Source organism: Physella acuta, unplaced genomic scaffold (assembly GCF_028476545.2).
Source record: "Physella acuta isolate Inbredline_101_S28 unplaced genomic scaffold, ASM2847654v3 ptg000322l, whole genome shotgun sequence".
NCBI lineage: Eukaryota > Metazoa > Mollusca > Gastropoda > Physidae > Physella > Physella acuta.
The window spans coordinates 296601-313512 of record NW_026731841.1 but is presented as its reverse complement, the minus strand read 5'-3'; the positions used below and the strand labels follow the sequence as shown (position 1 = coordinate 313512).

General features: G+C 36.9%; 1 protein-coding gene across 1 annotated transcript; it reads right to left on the bottom strand.

The window, feature by feature from the left end:
- Positions 1-27: 27 nt before the first annotated feature.
- LOC131940556 (HBS1-like protein) lies at positions 28-16902 on the bottom strand. The gene is made up of 17 exons (XM_059299240.1): positions 16713-16902; positions 11967-12035; positions 11287-11439; positions 10221-10355; positions 9398-9448; positions 5912-6323; positions 4306-4388; positions 4003-4162; positions 3759-3871; positions 3462-3578; positions 3139-3378; positions 2757-2930; positions 2203-2298; positions 1608-1711; positions 1337-1437; positions 731-875; positions 28-554 (listed from the first exon to the last, which is right to left on the bottom strand). Exons 1-17 carry the CDS (start codon positions 16753-16755, stop codon positions 510-512), a joined length of 2241 nt encoding a protein of 746 aa, XP_059155223.1. The 5' UTR covers positions 16756-16902; the 3' UTR covers positions 28-509.
- Between the last annotated feature and the right edge of the window lie 10 nt (positions 16903-16912).

Here is a 16912-nt window from a genome sequence, read left to right as displayed (position 1 = left end):
CATTGATCTCCAAATAAATACCAAACATAAGGTTGGAAATGTTTTATTTCCTCAAGTCACACAAACAATTAAAACAATAGCAAACAACACTTTCAGGACCAAATGTCTCCAGGTAGGACATTCATGCACCCTTTACAGTCAATAAAACAACAGCATTAAAATACATGCTTATTTTGTAAGCATTTTACTCTTCTTCAAATGTATAAGCCCAGAGAACTGCCAGTGGGAGTTGGGTTAAAAATCCATTGGGATAGTAGTATGTTTAGATTGATAAAGAGATAAGCCACACAAATGACCTAATGTAAGCCAAAAATACTTATGTTTGTTTTTAAAACCCAACTACTTTGGGTTTTTTTTTACGACTTAGTTTGATAGGAGTCTAGAGGAGTTGACCAGACAGTGAAAATATGAACAGCTTTCAGTTTCACAGCCAGAAACTCAAAGTTCACCTCGTTTTATAATCCAAGTAAGCTCTTATTAAATGCACAGGTAATTTGCCTAGATTCTAATTAGCTCTGACTGACTCCATTTTGTGCAGCTTTGGTTTGAATCAACTGAGGAGAGAAAAATGGAATGAGTGTAACCCTTATTTCATTTAAGCTTTAAACCTAAAAGGGTCTTTCTATAAGATAAAGAAGTGAGGTCTAAATTTCATTTCCATGTATCAAAAGTTGTACTGAGAAAACTAGTAGCTTATAAAGTTGAATCTAATCAAACAGATTTGACTGACCTCCTCCACCAGGCCTGCAGCTATTGTGTGCCCCCCACTCCTCAACATAAACCTTCCCAAATCTTTGAACTCTGTGTACAGCTCCAGACACATGGGACGCTCCATTTCAATTTCTACCACAGCACTGGTATTTTTTACTAGACATCTGAAAATACACATTTCATGCTGGGATATTTAGATTAGAACAGATAAGTCATCATATTGGTTTTATTTGTGAAATTAAAGAAAATATATTCCAGTAAAGCACAATTGATGTGGGTAATGTAATAAATTAGTGCAATATGCCCTCACAATCAAGCAATAAAAAATAAATAATGAGATTTATTATAGTGCACCAAGCTAAACTGATAGCTATATGAAGTATAGAGGAGAGGGCTTGAATATTAGAGACTTATTGATTGTTATTACTAGTTAAGAACAGTGACTCATCTCATTTATAACAAGTAAACATTTCACCAGCTCACAACTACCAAATCCAAAAATGAAATTTAAAATCTTATTTTACTAATTGTACAAATGTTTTTTATGAACAGTAAAATAAGATTCTACATTTCCACCCAAAAGCACTGAATTAACCTAGCCAGTTGTGAAGATTTACTGACTCACCTTGGCTTTCTCTTGACAACTTCACCTGTGCTTCTGTTCAACTGACTTAAAAGTCTTTTAATCACGGCAGGCTCATTTATTGCTTGATAATGGACCACAACCTGCATGTAGTGAAAAGTACGTTTAAAAATCTCAAGCAGCAACATGATATAAATTTATCTCTATATAATTAATTACAATTTACGCACATGCCCTAATGTCATTTTATAGGTTTTTATTACTACCAGATAGCCATAATGACTAGATATCTTTATATTATACAATAACCCACAGGGAATCCTTTAGTGAGAGGTACATCAATGTTGAAGATGGCAATTTTTGCTCGGATTCTTGTGGCACTTTTGGCTGGATTATTGGGATCACACAAACAGTTGCCTGCAACAAAGACATTTGGAATTATTTGTTTAGTTGTACAGATCTGACTTTTTAGTTGCTAGTTCCAACTCAGCTCTAGTGATGTAGGCCTAGTGAGACCAGCTGTACTGATGTAGGCCTACTGAGACCAGCTCTACTGATGTAGGCCTAGTGTGACCAGCTCTACTGATGTAGGCCTAGTGAGACCAGCTGTACTGATGTATGCCTAGTATGACCAGCTGTACTGATGTATGCCTAGTGTGACCAGCTGTACTGATGTAGGCCTACTGAGACCAGCTGTACTGATGTAGGCCTAGTGAGACCAGCTGTACTGATGTATGCCTAGTATGACCAGCTGTACTGATGTATGCCTAGTGTGACCAGCTGTACTGATGTAGGCCTACTGAGACCAGCTGTACTGATGTAGGCCTAGTGAGACCAGCTGTACTGATGTAGGCCTAGTGTGACCAGCTCTACTGAGGCCTACTAAGACTGAACCAGGAGACAATCACCTATGTTTACACTCGACATGTCCACACCACTGAGAGTCAAGTTCACATGATCACCAGCAAATGCCAAGTTGACAGGGACGTCGTCAATGTAAACATCTGAAACAAATAAAACAATCAGCTTAGCAATATTACCTTATTTTTGTAATGAAACAAACAAAACAATCAGCTTAGCTATGTTACCTTATTTTTGTAACACTAGCTAGTCATGACTGTACAACAGTTCATTTTAAGGCAACAGCTTTATTACAAATGTTACAGAAATAGAATTTGATAATGTATTGCGCAATACATTTTCATCAAAATCTCATCTAATACTTAATAATTGATGAATAAATTTAATCAAAAGAAAAATATGTAGCCAGGTATGCACCTGAAGCTGATAGGCTATTAAGCATTCAGGTAGGCAGCCACAGGTCATCAACAAACATAAAAGTCTGACTTGATGGTTGCAGAACATATGGCTTTGTTTTTGTAATTATTTATTTTATGACTCCGCCCACTATTTTTTTAGAGCTATCTTGCTACCCTTCAGTCAATGCCAAAACTAGACATACTTTTGATGGTTGCAGTAGATCCCAGGGGCACAATGAGGATCTTGTCCCCAGGCTGGACACACCCTGACCCCACCCGTCCAGCTACATTGAAGCCGGTGCCAACACCCTTGAAGACGTCAGAGACCATTAGGCGGAAGGACTTGTCAATAGGTCGGACAGGTGGACGCAGGTTTTCTGGCGTTGAAAAAAATATTTTAATCAGCTTCAATTACAACTTTTTCTGTTGGTAAAAAACTCTGGTTGATAATCTGCTGAATCAAAGAATTATTAACATGTAGCCTTGACCTTTCCCTATCCGCTGTATCAAAAAATTATTAACATGTAGCCTTGACCTTTCCCTATCCTCTTTATCAATATAAACAAAAGTAACCTTGACCCTCACCTATCTGTTGTATCAAGGTTGTAGGGGGCGTGTACCACTGGGTCAGCTTGGGCTCACTGGAAGGCTTGGTCAGGTTTTCCCCACTCAGCCCACTACACGGGACAAAGGAAATGTCAGACTCCTTGAACCCTGCCTGCTTGCTCAAAAACTGGCCAATCTTTTTGGTTATGGTCTGATACCTCTCCTGGCTCCAGTCCACCGTGTCCATCTTGTTGACAGCCACAATGATCTGGCCAACACCTGCAATAAACACCTGTGTCAGTCCAGGTATGAAAGGCTGTACCCACCCACCCACAGATCTGCCTGAGGAACTGTGTACCCACCCAGAGATCTGGCAAGAAGGGCGTGTTCCCTGGTCTGACCGCCGGCATCAAAGCCAGTCTCAAATTCTCCTCTTGTTGCATTAATGACTAGAATGGCAACATCAGCCTGTGACGCTCCTGAAATAAATGTATACAACTTTAAACATTTCTTAAACATAATCTCAGTAATATACAACATCAATCATTGTTAAAATTATTTCGTCCAATAAAAAAACAACAACTTAAACTCAGTGTTTAAGAAGACGTCAATCATTATATTACTTGACCATTACAGCCCAGTTTTGACTAGAGCATTACCTGTTATCATGTTGGGTATAAAATCCTTGTGGCCAGGTGCGTCAAGCAAGGTAATTATTTTTTTATCAGTTTCAAACCTTGTTTGAGCTACATCCATGGTGACGCCCCGCTCTCTGAAAGAGATGAATGTTTGATGGGAATATACAAACAGACAACAAACAGACATACAAACAACATCCACAGTGACACCCCGACTACACTGACACCCTAGTGCTCTCACGTGGTCAGACAAAACTGGACCTACCTCTCCTCATCAGTCTCATCCAGCACCCAGGCAAACACAAACGAGCTCTTGCCAATCTTCTTAGACTCCTGCTCAAACTTGTGCATGGTTTTCTTGTTGACGTTGCCCAGCTGGTAGAGCAAGTGACCCATCAGGGTGCTTTTACCAGCATCTACATGACCTGATGGAGAAATTAGGGCTCTCTACAGATGCTTTACACACATACATACATACAGGAAGGGGTTAGTTTAGAAATGTCAGCTGAGATGTGCACTGCACAGAGAAAAGAACACAAACTGCACTGTGTACAAAAGGTTCACTGACCTATGACCACCAGGTTTAGAAGATCTTTGTTGCCATGACGCTTCACATATTCTGCCTGAATATCAACTTTGCTATTTTTGGATCTAGAAAAAAAGGAAGTTCAAGCTACTTAAGAAATTGTAATCAATCACTGATCAAGTATCAAGGTATCTGTTTAAAGTCAATCCTTTACACATGTTAACCATCAAAATGATATACAAAAATGTATTGCTTTCTAATTCAATAATATACTGTAGCTACAAATATATGAATAACAAAGAGTATAAAAACATTCTAAAATCAAATATATATTTATGTGAAAAGTAGTAAGTAGATCTGTATTGACATGTATCATAATTAATACTTTCAATTATAAAAGTTTTGTCTTCAAGGTAAAAGCCATGTACAACAAAACAAGGATTGCTAGAACAAAACAACACATGAAACCTTACACAATAGCAGACCCATAGAACCTTATACAGAACAGAAAGTAAGTAGTTTGAAACATTTTCTACTGCTGTCACACTACAGCATTGAAAATGTAGTTGGTTCACATGGTATTGTTTGCAGAATTGTGTTTCTTCGAAACTTGTTTTTCTTATCTGTATTATGGTTACTCTCTTTTAATATCAATAATGTTTTCTATATGTAATAATAAAATATAATTAGATTTTTTTATTATGGACATGTAGGATTAGGTGCACACTGAATGGCTGGCATGTAATAGGGATTAGCTTCACTTTAATAATATTTACAGAAGTAACGTGGCAATTGATATGGTTTGTAGTCCACAGCTGTTGTCCTGATTCAGGATTACGTAGGTTTTATGGGGTAAATAGAACAACATTACCAGTTTGACATGTATCCAGCTTAATCATGTATAGACGGTCTGATAAGTTTGGTGAGTGTCTGTTAAACTAACATATTTTATTAGCTAAACTATTCCATTTATCTGAATCACAAAGGCAATCACAACATCCTTTTATAGCAGAGGTAATACAATGTAGCAAGATGATTAAGGCTAAGGAGACATCTAAAGTAGAGAACTTAGAGTTAAAAGTATAGAGAGAGCAGACAGGTGAAATAGCATAGTCTAGATTTGGAGAGGAAGTGGCGGCAGAGTTAACTAGACTTTTTCTAGAGCATTGTTAGATGTACATTTTGGTATGACTGAAACACTGTAGTTGTGACTGAAACAGCTGTTGGTGTGATAAAACAGCTGTTGGTGTGACTGAAACAGCTGTTGGTGTGACTGAAACAGCTGTGGGTGTGACTAGGTGTGACTGAAACAACTGTTGGTGTGACTTGTTGTGACTGAAACAGCTGTGGGTGTGACTGAAACAACTGTTGGTGTGATAAAACAGCTGTTGTTGTGACTGAAACAGCTGTGGGTGACTGAAACAGCTGTTGTTGTGGCTGAAACAGCTGTGGGTGTGACTGAAACAGCTGTGGGTAACTAAAACAGCTGTAGGTGTGACTGAAACAGCTGTGGGTGTGACTTGGTGTGACTTAAACAACTGTTGGTGTGACTGAAACAGCTGTGGGTGTGACTGAAACAGCTGTGGGTGTGACTGAAACAGCTGTGGGTGTGACTGAAACAGCTGTAGGTGTGACTGAAACAACTCACTTAGATTTGGGTGTGGCTGGAACAGGTTTCATGGAATCAACTGAAGTCTGAATAGTCTCTTGATCCCCTTCCAGCCCCATGAACTCTACAGCATTCCTTAAGTTAGAGTTGAGAGTGCCTTGACCAGCTCCTGACAGGCTGTCTTCAGATTCCTCTGATCTCACTGAAGCTTTACCTGTGGGGGGTGCTGGGGATGCATCTTTCCTGACTTTAAGTTTGAGCCCAGGTTTTTTACTGGCAGCAGGAGATCCTGGTGGCGTCCCCTGGTGGGTGTCTGTCTGCAAAAACCCCACTGTGACTTTAGTGGAGGATTCAGACGGCTTGACCACTGCTGGGGTGACAGGGGGAGCTACTGTTTTGACGGTCGGCACTGCAGCAGACAATGTGGAGTCTTGGTGGTCTGAAACTGTGGCTAGAGGGCAGGACGGTAAAACCAGTCAACAATTGGACAGTAAAACCAGTCAACAAGAGGACAGTAAAAACAGTCAACAATAGGACAGTAAAACCAGTTAACAAGAGGACAGTAAAACCAGTCAACAATAGGACAGTAAAACCAGTCAACAATAGGACAGTAAAACCAGTCAACAAGAGGACAGTAAAACCAGTCAACAATAGGACAGTAAAACCAGTCAACAATAGGACAGTAAAACCAGTCAACAATAGGACAGTAAAATCAGTCAATAGGACAGTAAAACCAGTCAACAATAGGACAGTAAAACCAGTCAACAATAGGACAGTAAAACCAGTCAACAATAGGACAGTAAAACCAGTCAACAAGCATCAATAGGACAGTAAAACATTCAGATCATCAGATGGAAATGGAGTAGGAACAAAACAAAGTCAAGACTTGTATAAGTACTTCTTTTTATTTTCAAATGTTTAATAGTTGCCAATGATGATAGAGAAAAAAATATAAAAATTATCACCAATTACATTTTAAAAAGTGAAAAAAAAACAATGGATGCAGGCAGAGTAAAAAATAAAATATAAACCATATATACATATGAAAATCTAGGGAGGTAAGCCTTAAAAATTCATTGAAATTGAGAAACATAAAAACAAAAGTTCATTAAACTAATCATCCATTCTCAGGAATAAAATCTGGTGATAAAAAATATTTACATTTTTAGTTCAGATAGTTCATAAACTCCATTTTAAGTGGTCATGAATTTTTGAGAAACTATTAAATCTCTAACTTGTCAAGGGTACACTCTTTTTGATTGAATGAAGGTATAAGTTGAGCAGCGAGTGAGTTCTGTGTTCCACTCACTGATATGTCCTCTCAAGGCAAACACTGGGAGCATGTTAACCTAGGGGCCTCAGTGATACAAGACTCACTGCCTACCTGCTGGGGGCAAGTTTCTCTGGCATACTTTCATGGCTTCAAGTGGCCATCAAACAACTGGCCATCAGGTCTCACATCAAGTGGCCATCAGGTCACACATTAAACTTGAAGTGGCCATCAAACAAGTGGCCAACAGGAGATGTGTGAACTACAAAGACTAAACTGTTCTAGAACTATAGATAAAAAAAACATGAAGTTAGCCCACAGATTCACAGAAGAACCAGACACTTTTGATATTTCAGAACTGTATATTTGATTATAAGCTTTGTTAGTCATACTAGGTTGGCTGGAATTATAAAATTCTCATGTGATGACTTTCACATTAGGTATTGTCTGCAGCACAAAAATATACAAGTTTATGGTTTAAACTTGAGCTCATGTTTTGACTACAACTGGATTCAAATAGCACATTCCTTTTATACAAGTCATCTGGTCAATCTAAGGTTTGAATATCAAGTGTCAACAACAAATTTTGTCTGACCTAATGTTTTAAACAACAAATTTTGTCTGACCTAATGCATTAAACAACAAATTTTGTCTGACCTAATGCATTAAACAACAAATTTTGTCTGACCTAATGCATTAAACAACAAATTTTGTCTGACCTAATGCGTTAAACAACAAATTCCTTATCCGACCGAGTGAAGGCCAGTTTCTGTTTCTGTTTGACAATATCATCAGGGGAAGGGCTGGTAAAATCAAAGGGGTGAATGACCTTGTACACCTCTTCCACGTAAAGGGGTTTGTTGGCCAGCTGAAACCTGCAGGTAAACTTGGGGTACTTGGCACATCTACCTGGGGCTGAGTACTCATCACAGACTTTCCTTCTGCGCAAGAGGCCACACAGAACTAGCCCCGGGTAGGAGGCTGGTGACAGGAGATCAGACAGTGATGGGTCAGCTGCTTTAAGCCGGAGCGGTTCCTCATTAGGACAAGCAGCAGCGTCAACGGATGGGACTTTGTGTTGAGGCTTTTGATTAGCTTTCAAGGCAAGATGTTTGTCTGGTGGTTCCTCCACCCTCTTCGCCTTCAGACAGGAGGAGAGAGAAAGGCTTTTTCCAGCAGGTTTGCTGAGCATGTTTTTTTCTTTATGACTCAGCTCTAGATTTTCTAAATCTTCAGCAAGTTTGTACTTATCGTCAGTATTTTCCTTTAAATTGCAAGATTTGAGTGATCTGAATGGTATACCTACCTCAGAGGAGGATGGTTTGAGTGGTGGCATTTTTATCTGGCTATTTTGAGAATTTATATTTGATGATTCAGTGGGGCGAGACTGTTTTACCAAATCGGACAATGATGGCCCAACTGATGACAATTTTATTTGGCTACTTTGAGAATTTATATTTGATGATTCAGTGGGGCGAGACTGTTTTACCAAATCGGACAATGATGGCCCAACCGATGACAATTTTATCTGGTTACTTTGAGAATTTATACTTGATGATTCAGTGGGGCGAGACTGTTTTACTAAATCAGACAATGATGGCCCAACTGATGACAATTTTATCTGGTTACTTTGAGAATTTATATTTGATGATTCAGTGGGGCGAGACTGTTTTACTAAATCAGACAATGATGGCCCAACTGATGACAATTTTATCTGGCTATTCTGGGAATTTATATTTGATGATTCAGTGGGGCGAGACTGTTTTACCAAATCAGACAATGATATTACACTTTGTGGTGAAGTTGAGAGATTTACTCGCCCATTATACAAATTACCAGAAAAATTAGAAACATCTTTTCTGGCAAGTTTATCCACATTTGTTAAATTAAAATCTTTCCCTATCGCAGCTGCCATTTTATCATTTGGTTTTAAATGTGTATTCAACTCTTGGGTTGAGTTTTTTGTAAAACTATGCTTGTCATCGGCTTCAATTTCAAAAAAGAATCTGTCTAGATCTACAACATCTTACCTTACAACAGCCAGCAGCATTATGCAGTGTCCAGGTACAGGTGTGGAGTGGCCAGGGACAGGTGTGGAGTGGCCAGGTGGAATGGAGAGAAGAAAAAAAATGGCAACACATTAGACAAAAAAGCTTAATCATCAAACTTTAGATATAAAACTAAGCTTGTTGAGATTAAGAGAAAATGTTACAAAAATTTAATAATGAATAAGGTAAACGTATCTTGTCCATTACCTTGGGAACGTGTTTTCCTTTGTCTGGGCTCTCGTTGTGGCTTTGGTGCATCTTTGGAAAGAAGATAAGCAAATTTGGTAAATATCATTCAATTGCTAAATAATCAACTTTGTAACAATTTTCCATTTTAAAAATATGGTGACATCAAAACTATTTTATTTCCACTATGGCCGAGAAAAAAGATGACACAATTTTCAACCTTTTTTTTAATTAAAAAAAAAAACATGTTAAAAAATTAAATAAAAAGCATTATACAAAAAACTGGTCCACGTTTATTATGCATGAGGTTAAATAGTTTCGTAGTTTATTAATTAATCAATAATACTAATTATTAAAAGTAACACTAATCCCAGAAAAACTTAAACATTACTTCTAATATTATTGCTATAAAATTTTTATTTTAAATGCTAAAAAAATTCAATGTAGTCACTGGAGCTAATTTTTTTTTCAATAATTACATCATTAATAAAGCCCTTTTCAACAGCAGAAGTATTTTAATTAGATTTAATTTAACTAATTATATTGCCCATAATTGTGAGAAAAAATCATCAACTTTAGAAAAATCATAGAAAATGAACCACTAGTGATAGAACGAGAAAACAACGTAAACAAAACTATCTCCTGCTTCGGCTGGTATCTTTAAAATCTCGTTACTAATGAGACTTCTGCTATTACGCGTAAATACATATACTATACACAGTAGGGCGACCGCAGGTGCACTGGACTGTACCATACATAAAAATTCTCAGCAACAGAGAGCGCATAGGCCTGTAAAGGGTTAAGATTTTGTTTGAATTGAAATAAAAAGAAGAATGCAACGTACCCTGCTGTGTCAAAAGTTCATTAATGGAGGCCTCGAGGTTGAAATTATTTTTGACTACAACATCTCTGACGACAGATTCAGGTATGGAATCTCCTATAATGCTTCTGGCCTCCTCCAGACAGCTGTTTAACCTGGCTGGTAACATCAAGGCACAAATTACTTGGTATCAACTCCAGCACTGTGCATCATTTGTCATGTTTAATATACAATATTTATCTAAAGAGTTTACACTCACAGTAGTCATAGGTGTAAACTAAGTGCTCACCTTGATCCAGGTGTAAACTAAGTGCTCACCTTGATCCAGTTGTAAACTAAGTGCTCACCTTGATCCAGGTGTAAACTAAGTGCTCACCTTGATCCAGGTGTAAACTAAGTGCTCACCTTGATCCAGTTGTAAACTAAGTGCTCACCTTGATCCAGGTGTAAACTAAGTGCTCACCTTGATCCAGGTGTAAACTAAGTGCTCACCTTGATCCAGGTGTAAACTAAATGCTCACCTTGATCCAGGTGTAAACTAAGTGCTCACCTTGATCCAGGTGTAAACTAAGTGCTCACATTGATCCAGGTGTAAACTAAGTGCTCACCTTGATCCAGTTGTAAACTAAGTGCTCACCTTGATCCAGGTGTAAACTAAGTGCTCACATTGATCCAGGTGTAAACTAAGTGCTCACCTTGATCCAGGTGTAAACTAAGTGCTCACCTTGATCCAGTTGTAAACTAAGTGCTCACCTTGATCCAGGTGTAAACTAAGTGCTCACCTTGATCCAGCTCTGACAGTTGTAAACTAAGTGCTCACCTTGATCCAGGTGTAAACTAAGTGCTCACCTTGATCCAGGTGTAAACTAAGTGCTCACCTTGATCCAGGTGTAAACTAAATGCTCACCTTGATCCAGGTGTAAACTAAGTGCTCACATTGATCCAGGTGTAAACTAAGTGCTCACCTTGATCCAGGTGTAAACTAAGTGCTCACATTGATCCAGGTGTAAACTAAGTGCTCACCTTGATCCAGGTGTAAACTAAGTGCTCACCTTGATCCAGCTCTGGCAGGTGTAAACTAAGTGCTCACCTTGATCCAGCTCTGACAGTTGTAAACTTGTATCCTGAAGGCTGTCCTCATGTACAGAGCTATCCTCTGTTTCTTCCTCTTCATTTATCACCCCTTTTTCCATATAAGCAGCAAACACATGACTTTTTTCTCTGTTCCAAGTAAACTGTGCAGCTAAAATATTTCATTATTATTTTACTTGGTGTACAATATATGGTTAACTCAAGAATAACAATATAATTTATTACAGGGTCTAAAGTTGTATTGGACACACATCACAAGAAAAGATATTCAATGAATAAGTTATTTAAACAAGTTATGTTTACAATTTTTATGATACAGTTGTACAGATGGGAAACAGAATACTAAATAAGATTTAATTTGTAAAGAATGACTTTTATACATTTAAAGATTAAAATTGCCAACAAGAAACATATTGATAGATCAAATTTAGGACAGATGATAAGATCATATTGAACTAAGATATTTGATAAACTAGATAGGTATGATGATAAGAACAGATTACATGTTGAACTAAGAAATTTGATAAGCCAGTGGTTGTAGGTAGATAAGATGATAAGAGCAGAGAGTATCACATATTGAACTAAGATATTTGATAAGACAGAGGTAGTAGGTAGACAAGATGATAAGAGCAGAGAGCATCAATGACTAGACCCAGATATTTGATTAGCCAGAAGTACCTGTAGATGGTGAGATGCAGTAATTATCCTCAACCGACCTTGATAAATCATCTTCTTCATCATAGTACTCTAAAATGGTTTCAAGTTTAAAATAAGCGTTAATATTTAATTATTCTAAAATCTATTTAATTTTTAACCAGCGTTTCAACAGCTAAAAAACATGACTGGGTAGATTTTGAAAACAGTGCTTTTTTTTTCTTATATATTTATAACAAAAACTAACATTTTTATCCATTCTGTGCCTACTAAGCTTATATATATATATATATATATATATATATATATATATATATATATATATATATATATATATATATATATATATATATATATATCACTTTTAGATAGCGCTGTTTAGAACTAACTATTATAATCTAGTAATAACACTCATTTCAAAAAGAGTGCCAGAGTTCTTCAAATAGTCACCACATAGTGTAAAAGTAAATAAACCGGGAGTGATCTCCCCTAAACTTTCTCGAATATTCTTATATAAAACTACAGGGGATGTCAACTTGGGATATAGACAATAATTTTCATTTTTAATTACTTAAACTTTTTAAAATAGAATCTCGTAAAAAAGGAATTGCGCACCAAGTGAACTCCAAACAATATGTATATAATGGTGCGCAATATTATTAGTACTTTATAAATTCACATGCGTTTTGTGAGAAATCAGAAATAGCGTAAATTATTACTTCCGGTCAATGGAAATTACTCAAAATTTGAAAGAAGGCAGAAAAGTAGATCTTTCACTTAGGTACTATATGTGAAATTTCATTTATTTGAATCAGCACTCAAGTTATAGGCTTTTGAAAAACTGAAAGGAAAAATTGAAAGTATATTTAGTAGAATAAGTTCCACATCCGGTTACCGGTAATTGCTGAAAAGTTGAAACAGAACTACTAATTTGAGATTATACTTATATAATCAGGGTTCATGCTCAAAAGTTCAAATAAAATTCCAGGAGTTTTCCAGGACTTTTCCAGGAGTTTAAAAAAAAATTCAAGGAGATTTTAAAAACAAAAAAGAAACCCAATTTGTACATTTAAAAAAAAAAGCGTACTTAATAATACATTTAATTAGCTAAGCCAATGCAAAAATTTAATTTCAGTAAAAGTAAAACAATATATTAGTTACATATTAGGATAGAGGCTATCAATCTGACTACAGACCAGTTTGAATTTTCAAAATCTGACCATAAACAAAAAAGTTATGATTTTTTTTGTCATTAAAAAAAAACAGATTTTTTAGACTACCGAGATAGACCCTGAAAGAGGAAAAATACTGGGAGGGTATGGACCAAATTTTAAAGAGTTGTTCACTATAAATGAGGTATAAATGCAAGCAGACTTCACCAATTAATATCATTTCGTGATATTTTTGGATGCCAAATCCAATGATGCTAGGCTAGTCGGCCAACCCGATGAACGTGTCAGACGAATATTATGTAATTTCAGAGACAAAAGTCTGGCAAGATTTCTTGATCTACGCCCAAGGATTAGTAACACCAACTCCACAAAGTGAAGGGGGAATTATTGGCGGAACAAAATCAAATAATTTCGGTCGGGTTTTACGCCGCTGGTTAATAAAATTTCCTGAGATTTCAGGAGAATTTTTAAAATTTCAGGAGAATTCCAGGAGGTTTTTATATTTTTTCAAATTCCAGGAGATTTTTACGTTTTTTAAGATTCCAGGAGTTTTCCAGGACCTCCTGGAATTTCAGGAGGCCGCACGAACCCTGTATAATATGAAATTTCATCAACCTAGCTATAACTATCGTGTTTACAGACACACACACACAGACAAGAATGCAAAACTATGTTTTTCCAACTCAGGGATTTCTTTTTTTGCATGATTACAATACTTTCTCTAGATTCTATACTTCATATACAAGAAAGTCAAAAGCGGCCTATCCATTTTGGGAAATCTATCATTTTAGGTACGTAAAATAGCCTGCGGCTAGTAATGTACGAAAAATTTACCTCATGGTAAAGTGCTTTAATAGAAGTAGGCCCTATATTGTGATATAGGCCTATGTGTCAAATAATAGGGTAAAGGAGGGCGTTAAGAGCCACACTTTTTAGCACCTGTATATTTTTAAAGATTTCTACTAATCTAAGAATTTTTTAGTATTGAAAATATGGCAAAATTATTCTAACATATCTTACACAATATAAAAATAATAACAAAGTCTATTAAATATACTTTAAATGGGTTTAATTGAACATTTATTGTCATACCCCCAAAATCAGCATTTGGGGTGAAAGGAGCCAGGCAGTGGGGCAATAAGTATATCTCCTAGTTTAGACTAACTCCACAATAAAAATAATTAATTTCTAACCCCAAAATAGTTAATGCTGTGTACACACACTTTAACTGATACTAGCTATCACTAGGCCCCAATGGGCCCAGTCTACAATTGATACAATTGCAGGTGTACATAGGGCCTAAAGTCTAGTAGTTTACAGTAGGCACATTAGTATGCCTAGTGTGTAGCTAGTATACTAGTGTGTAGCTGTCCAGAGTTAACATTCTTGAATGTAAAAAGGGGTGGTACTAACTAATCTGCCTTAATGCTTTCCCCTGATAAGCCATGTGTGCTATACATTACATAACATGACATGGAGGTGAGAAATGTTGAGGGGAGAGCAGTGGTACTGGTTTCCCTTTGTTCTCCTTTCTGGACCCTGAGGGCCATAAATTACATAAGGAGATGCTATCTCTGGTTGGCTGAGATCTAAGAACTAAGTCCATGCTACCTACAAAGAGATAAGTTTTATGGTGGGTTAGATACAGGTGGGGGCTGGGTATCATGGGGGTGAGAAATTGTGAGGGGAGAGCAGTGGTACTGGTTTCCCCTTTTTTCTCCTTGCTGGACCCTGAGGGCCATACATTACATAAGGATATGCTATCTCTGGTTGGCTGAGATCTAAGAACTTAGTCCATGTTACCTACAAAGAGATGAAGTTTTATGGTGGGTTTGATACAGGTGGGGTCTGGCTATCATGGAGGTGAGAAATTGTGAGGGGAGAGTAGTGGTACTCATTCCTCTTTGGTCTCCACCCTGCTAGACCATGAAGGTCATATATTACATAACATGCCACACCAGATTGTCTGTGATCTGTAACTGTAATCCATGTTACCTACAAAGAGATGAAGTTTAATGGTGGGCCAGAAACTGGTGGGGGCTGGGTATCATGGGGGTAAGAAATTGTAAGGGGGGAGCAGTGGTATTAATGTGTCTGTTTACTTCCCTGCTGGACCATGAGGGTCATAAATTACATAACATACCACCCCAGATTGGCTGAGACCTAAGAACATTTATTCCTGTTACCTACAAAGAGATTTGAAGTTTTATGGTTGGTTAGAAACAGGTGGGGGCTGAGTCGGCTGTATTGCCCCTTAGGGGTAATAAGTATGTGTACCATTTTAAAAATTACATTGCTAACATCAGATGGCTGAATTTTTACTTTTTAGCAGGTTAGAATTGTATTTCTATCCTTTAGACACAAGTCTGTTTAACAATTAATACATTTTGTGTTAACTATTCCTATACCAGTGTCATATTCAGTGGTCTAATAAATGAGAAACTCGCACATAGGGTTTCAAGAGCCACATAACAGTATCTGTAATAACTTTTCTAAACAGGCAAGCTAGTGAACAAAATTAATGTATTCATGAAGATTTAATTATTATCTAACAAATAAAACCATTATGGTAATGATCAGTCAAGTTTTACTCTGATAATGATAAAAACTTTATAGCATGGAAAAATGGGACAAATGTCGGCCATTTTGTTTTGGCACCAATAATCACTGTGCAAAAAAAATTCACCAAAATAAAACTATTCTAGCCATAGCTATAAAAATAGTGTTAAAATGTACAACAACCAATGCTCTAATATAGGAACAAACAATGGGCTTGAAAAACTTATTTGGTTTATTACAAAGTGAAGTTTCCCAAGATATGTCTATTTGGAAAAAAAGTTCACAAAATGGTTTTATGGAGTTGAGAAATTTTAGGGAAAGAGCAGTGGGATTAAATCCTATCTCATCCTCTCCCTATTGGACAAAGTGGGTCATAAATTACATAAAATGAATCCTCTGTTTCTCTGTTATCAAAGAACAGCAGTGGTTGTTACCTCAGAAGTAGATTAGCAGTGTTATTGGGGGTTTTGTGGGGGTGGGGTGTTGATTGGGGCTTAATACCACACGGCTCTTAACGCCCTCCTTTACCCTATAGATATATGAATAATAAACCTAAATCAATGGCTAAATATATCAATATAGGCCATAAATTAACTATAAATAGCATTGTTTGCGAGCAAGATTTGCTATGTAAACTGCAGCCATTTGTAAAATAGAGTGGCTTCCCCTGAATCTTGCGCTATAAGTTTACAAAAAAAAATTAAACAAGATGGCTTCTGTTGGAAACATCGCTAGTCTTCAATTATTACTGAAAAGTTTTAATTCAATTGTTTAAAATACAGGTCAGGTAGGGGCCTACATAAATGAAACAAGGAAACATGTTTGTATTTTTCAAAACATAAATCCTCCTCAAAATGTGAAATTATTAAAATTTAAGGAGTCACCTGTTTTTCCCATTACTAGTCGCGGGCGATTGTACGTACCTAAGGCTAAAACGATAGATTACCCCAGTTTGTAACCCAGGCAGTGACACTGACCAGTGACTGACAGTCCTCGGATTAATTTCAGAGATCCCAATGATTTTTAATTTTTGGCTTACCGTCCTCATAATTCATTGTCCTAACAATCCGATGTCGCGCCATTTTGTCTAGTTTAAAAATGGCTAAATAATAAAATGTTAAAAGACTAAGGTTGCGGCTGCATGATGTTAGATTTTACGGGGAAAATAAACAGTTGTCATTTTTCACTCTGCAGTGTAAACAGGAAGTTACACGAAGATGGAATATGGCAATTAGTTTG

Excerpts from the sequence above, each read along its gene's own strand:
- LOC131940556 (XM_059299240.1), bottom strand. The coding sequence starts at position 16,755 with ATGGCGCGACATCGGATTGTTAGGACAATGAATTATGAGGACG. Across the intron at positions 3,579-3,758 it reads TATACCCAACATGATAACAG|GAGCGTCACAGGCTGATGTT; the intron begins GTAATGCTCTAG and ends CATTTATTTCAG. Across the intron at positions 3,379-3,461 it reads CCTTCTTGCCAGATCTCTGG|GTGTTGGCCAGATCATTGTG; the intron begins GTGGGTACACAG and ends TGTTTATTGCAG.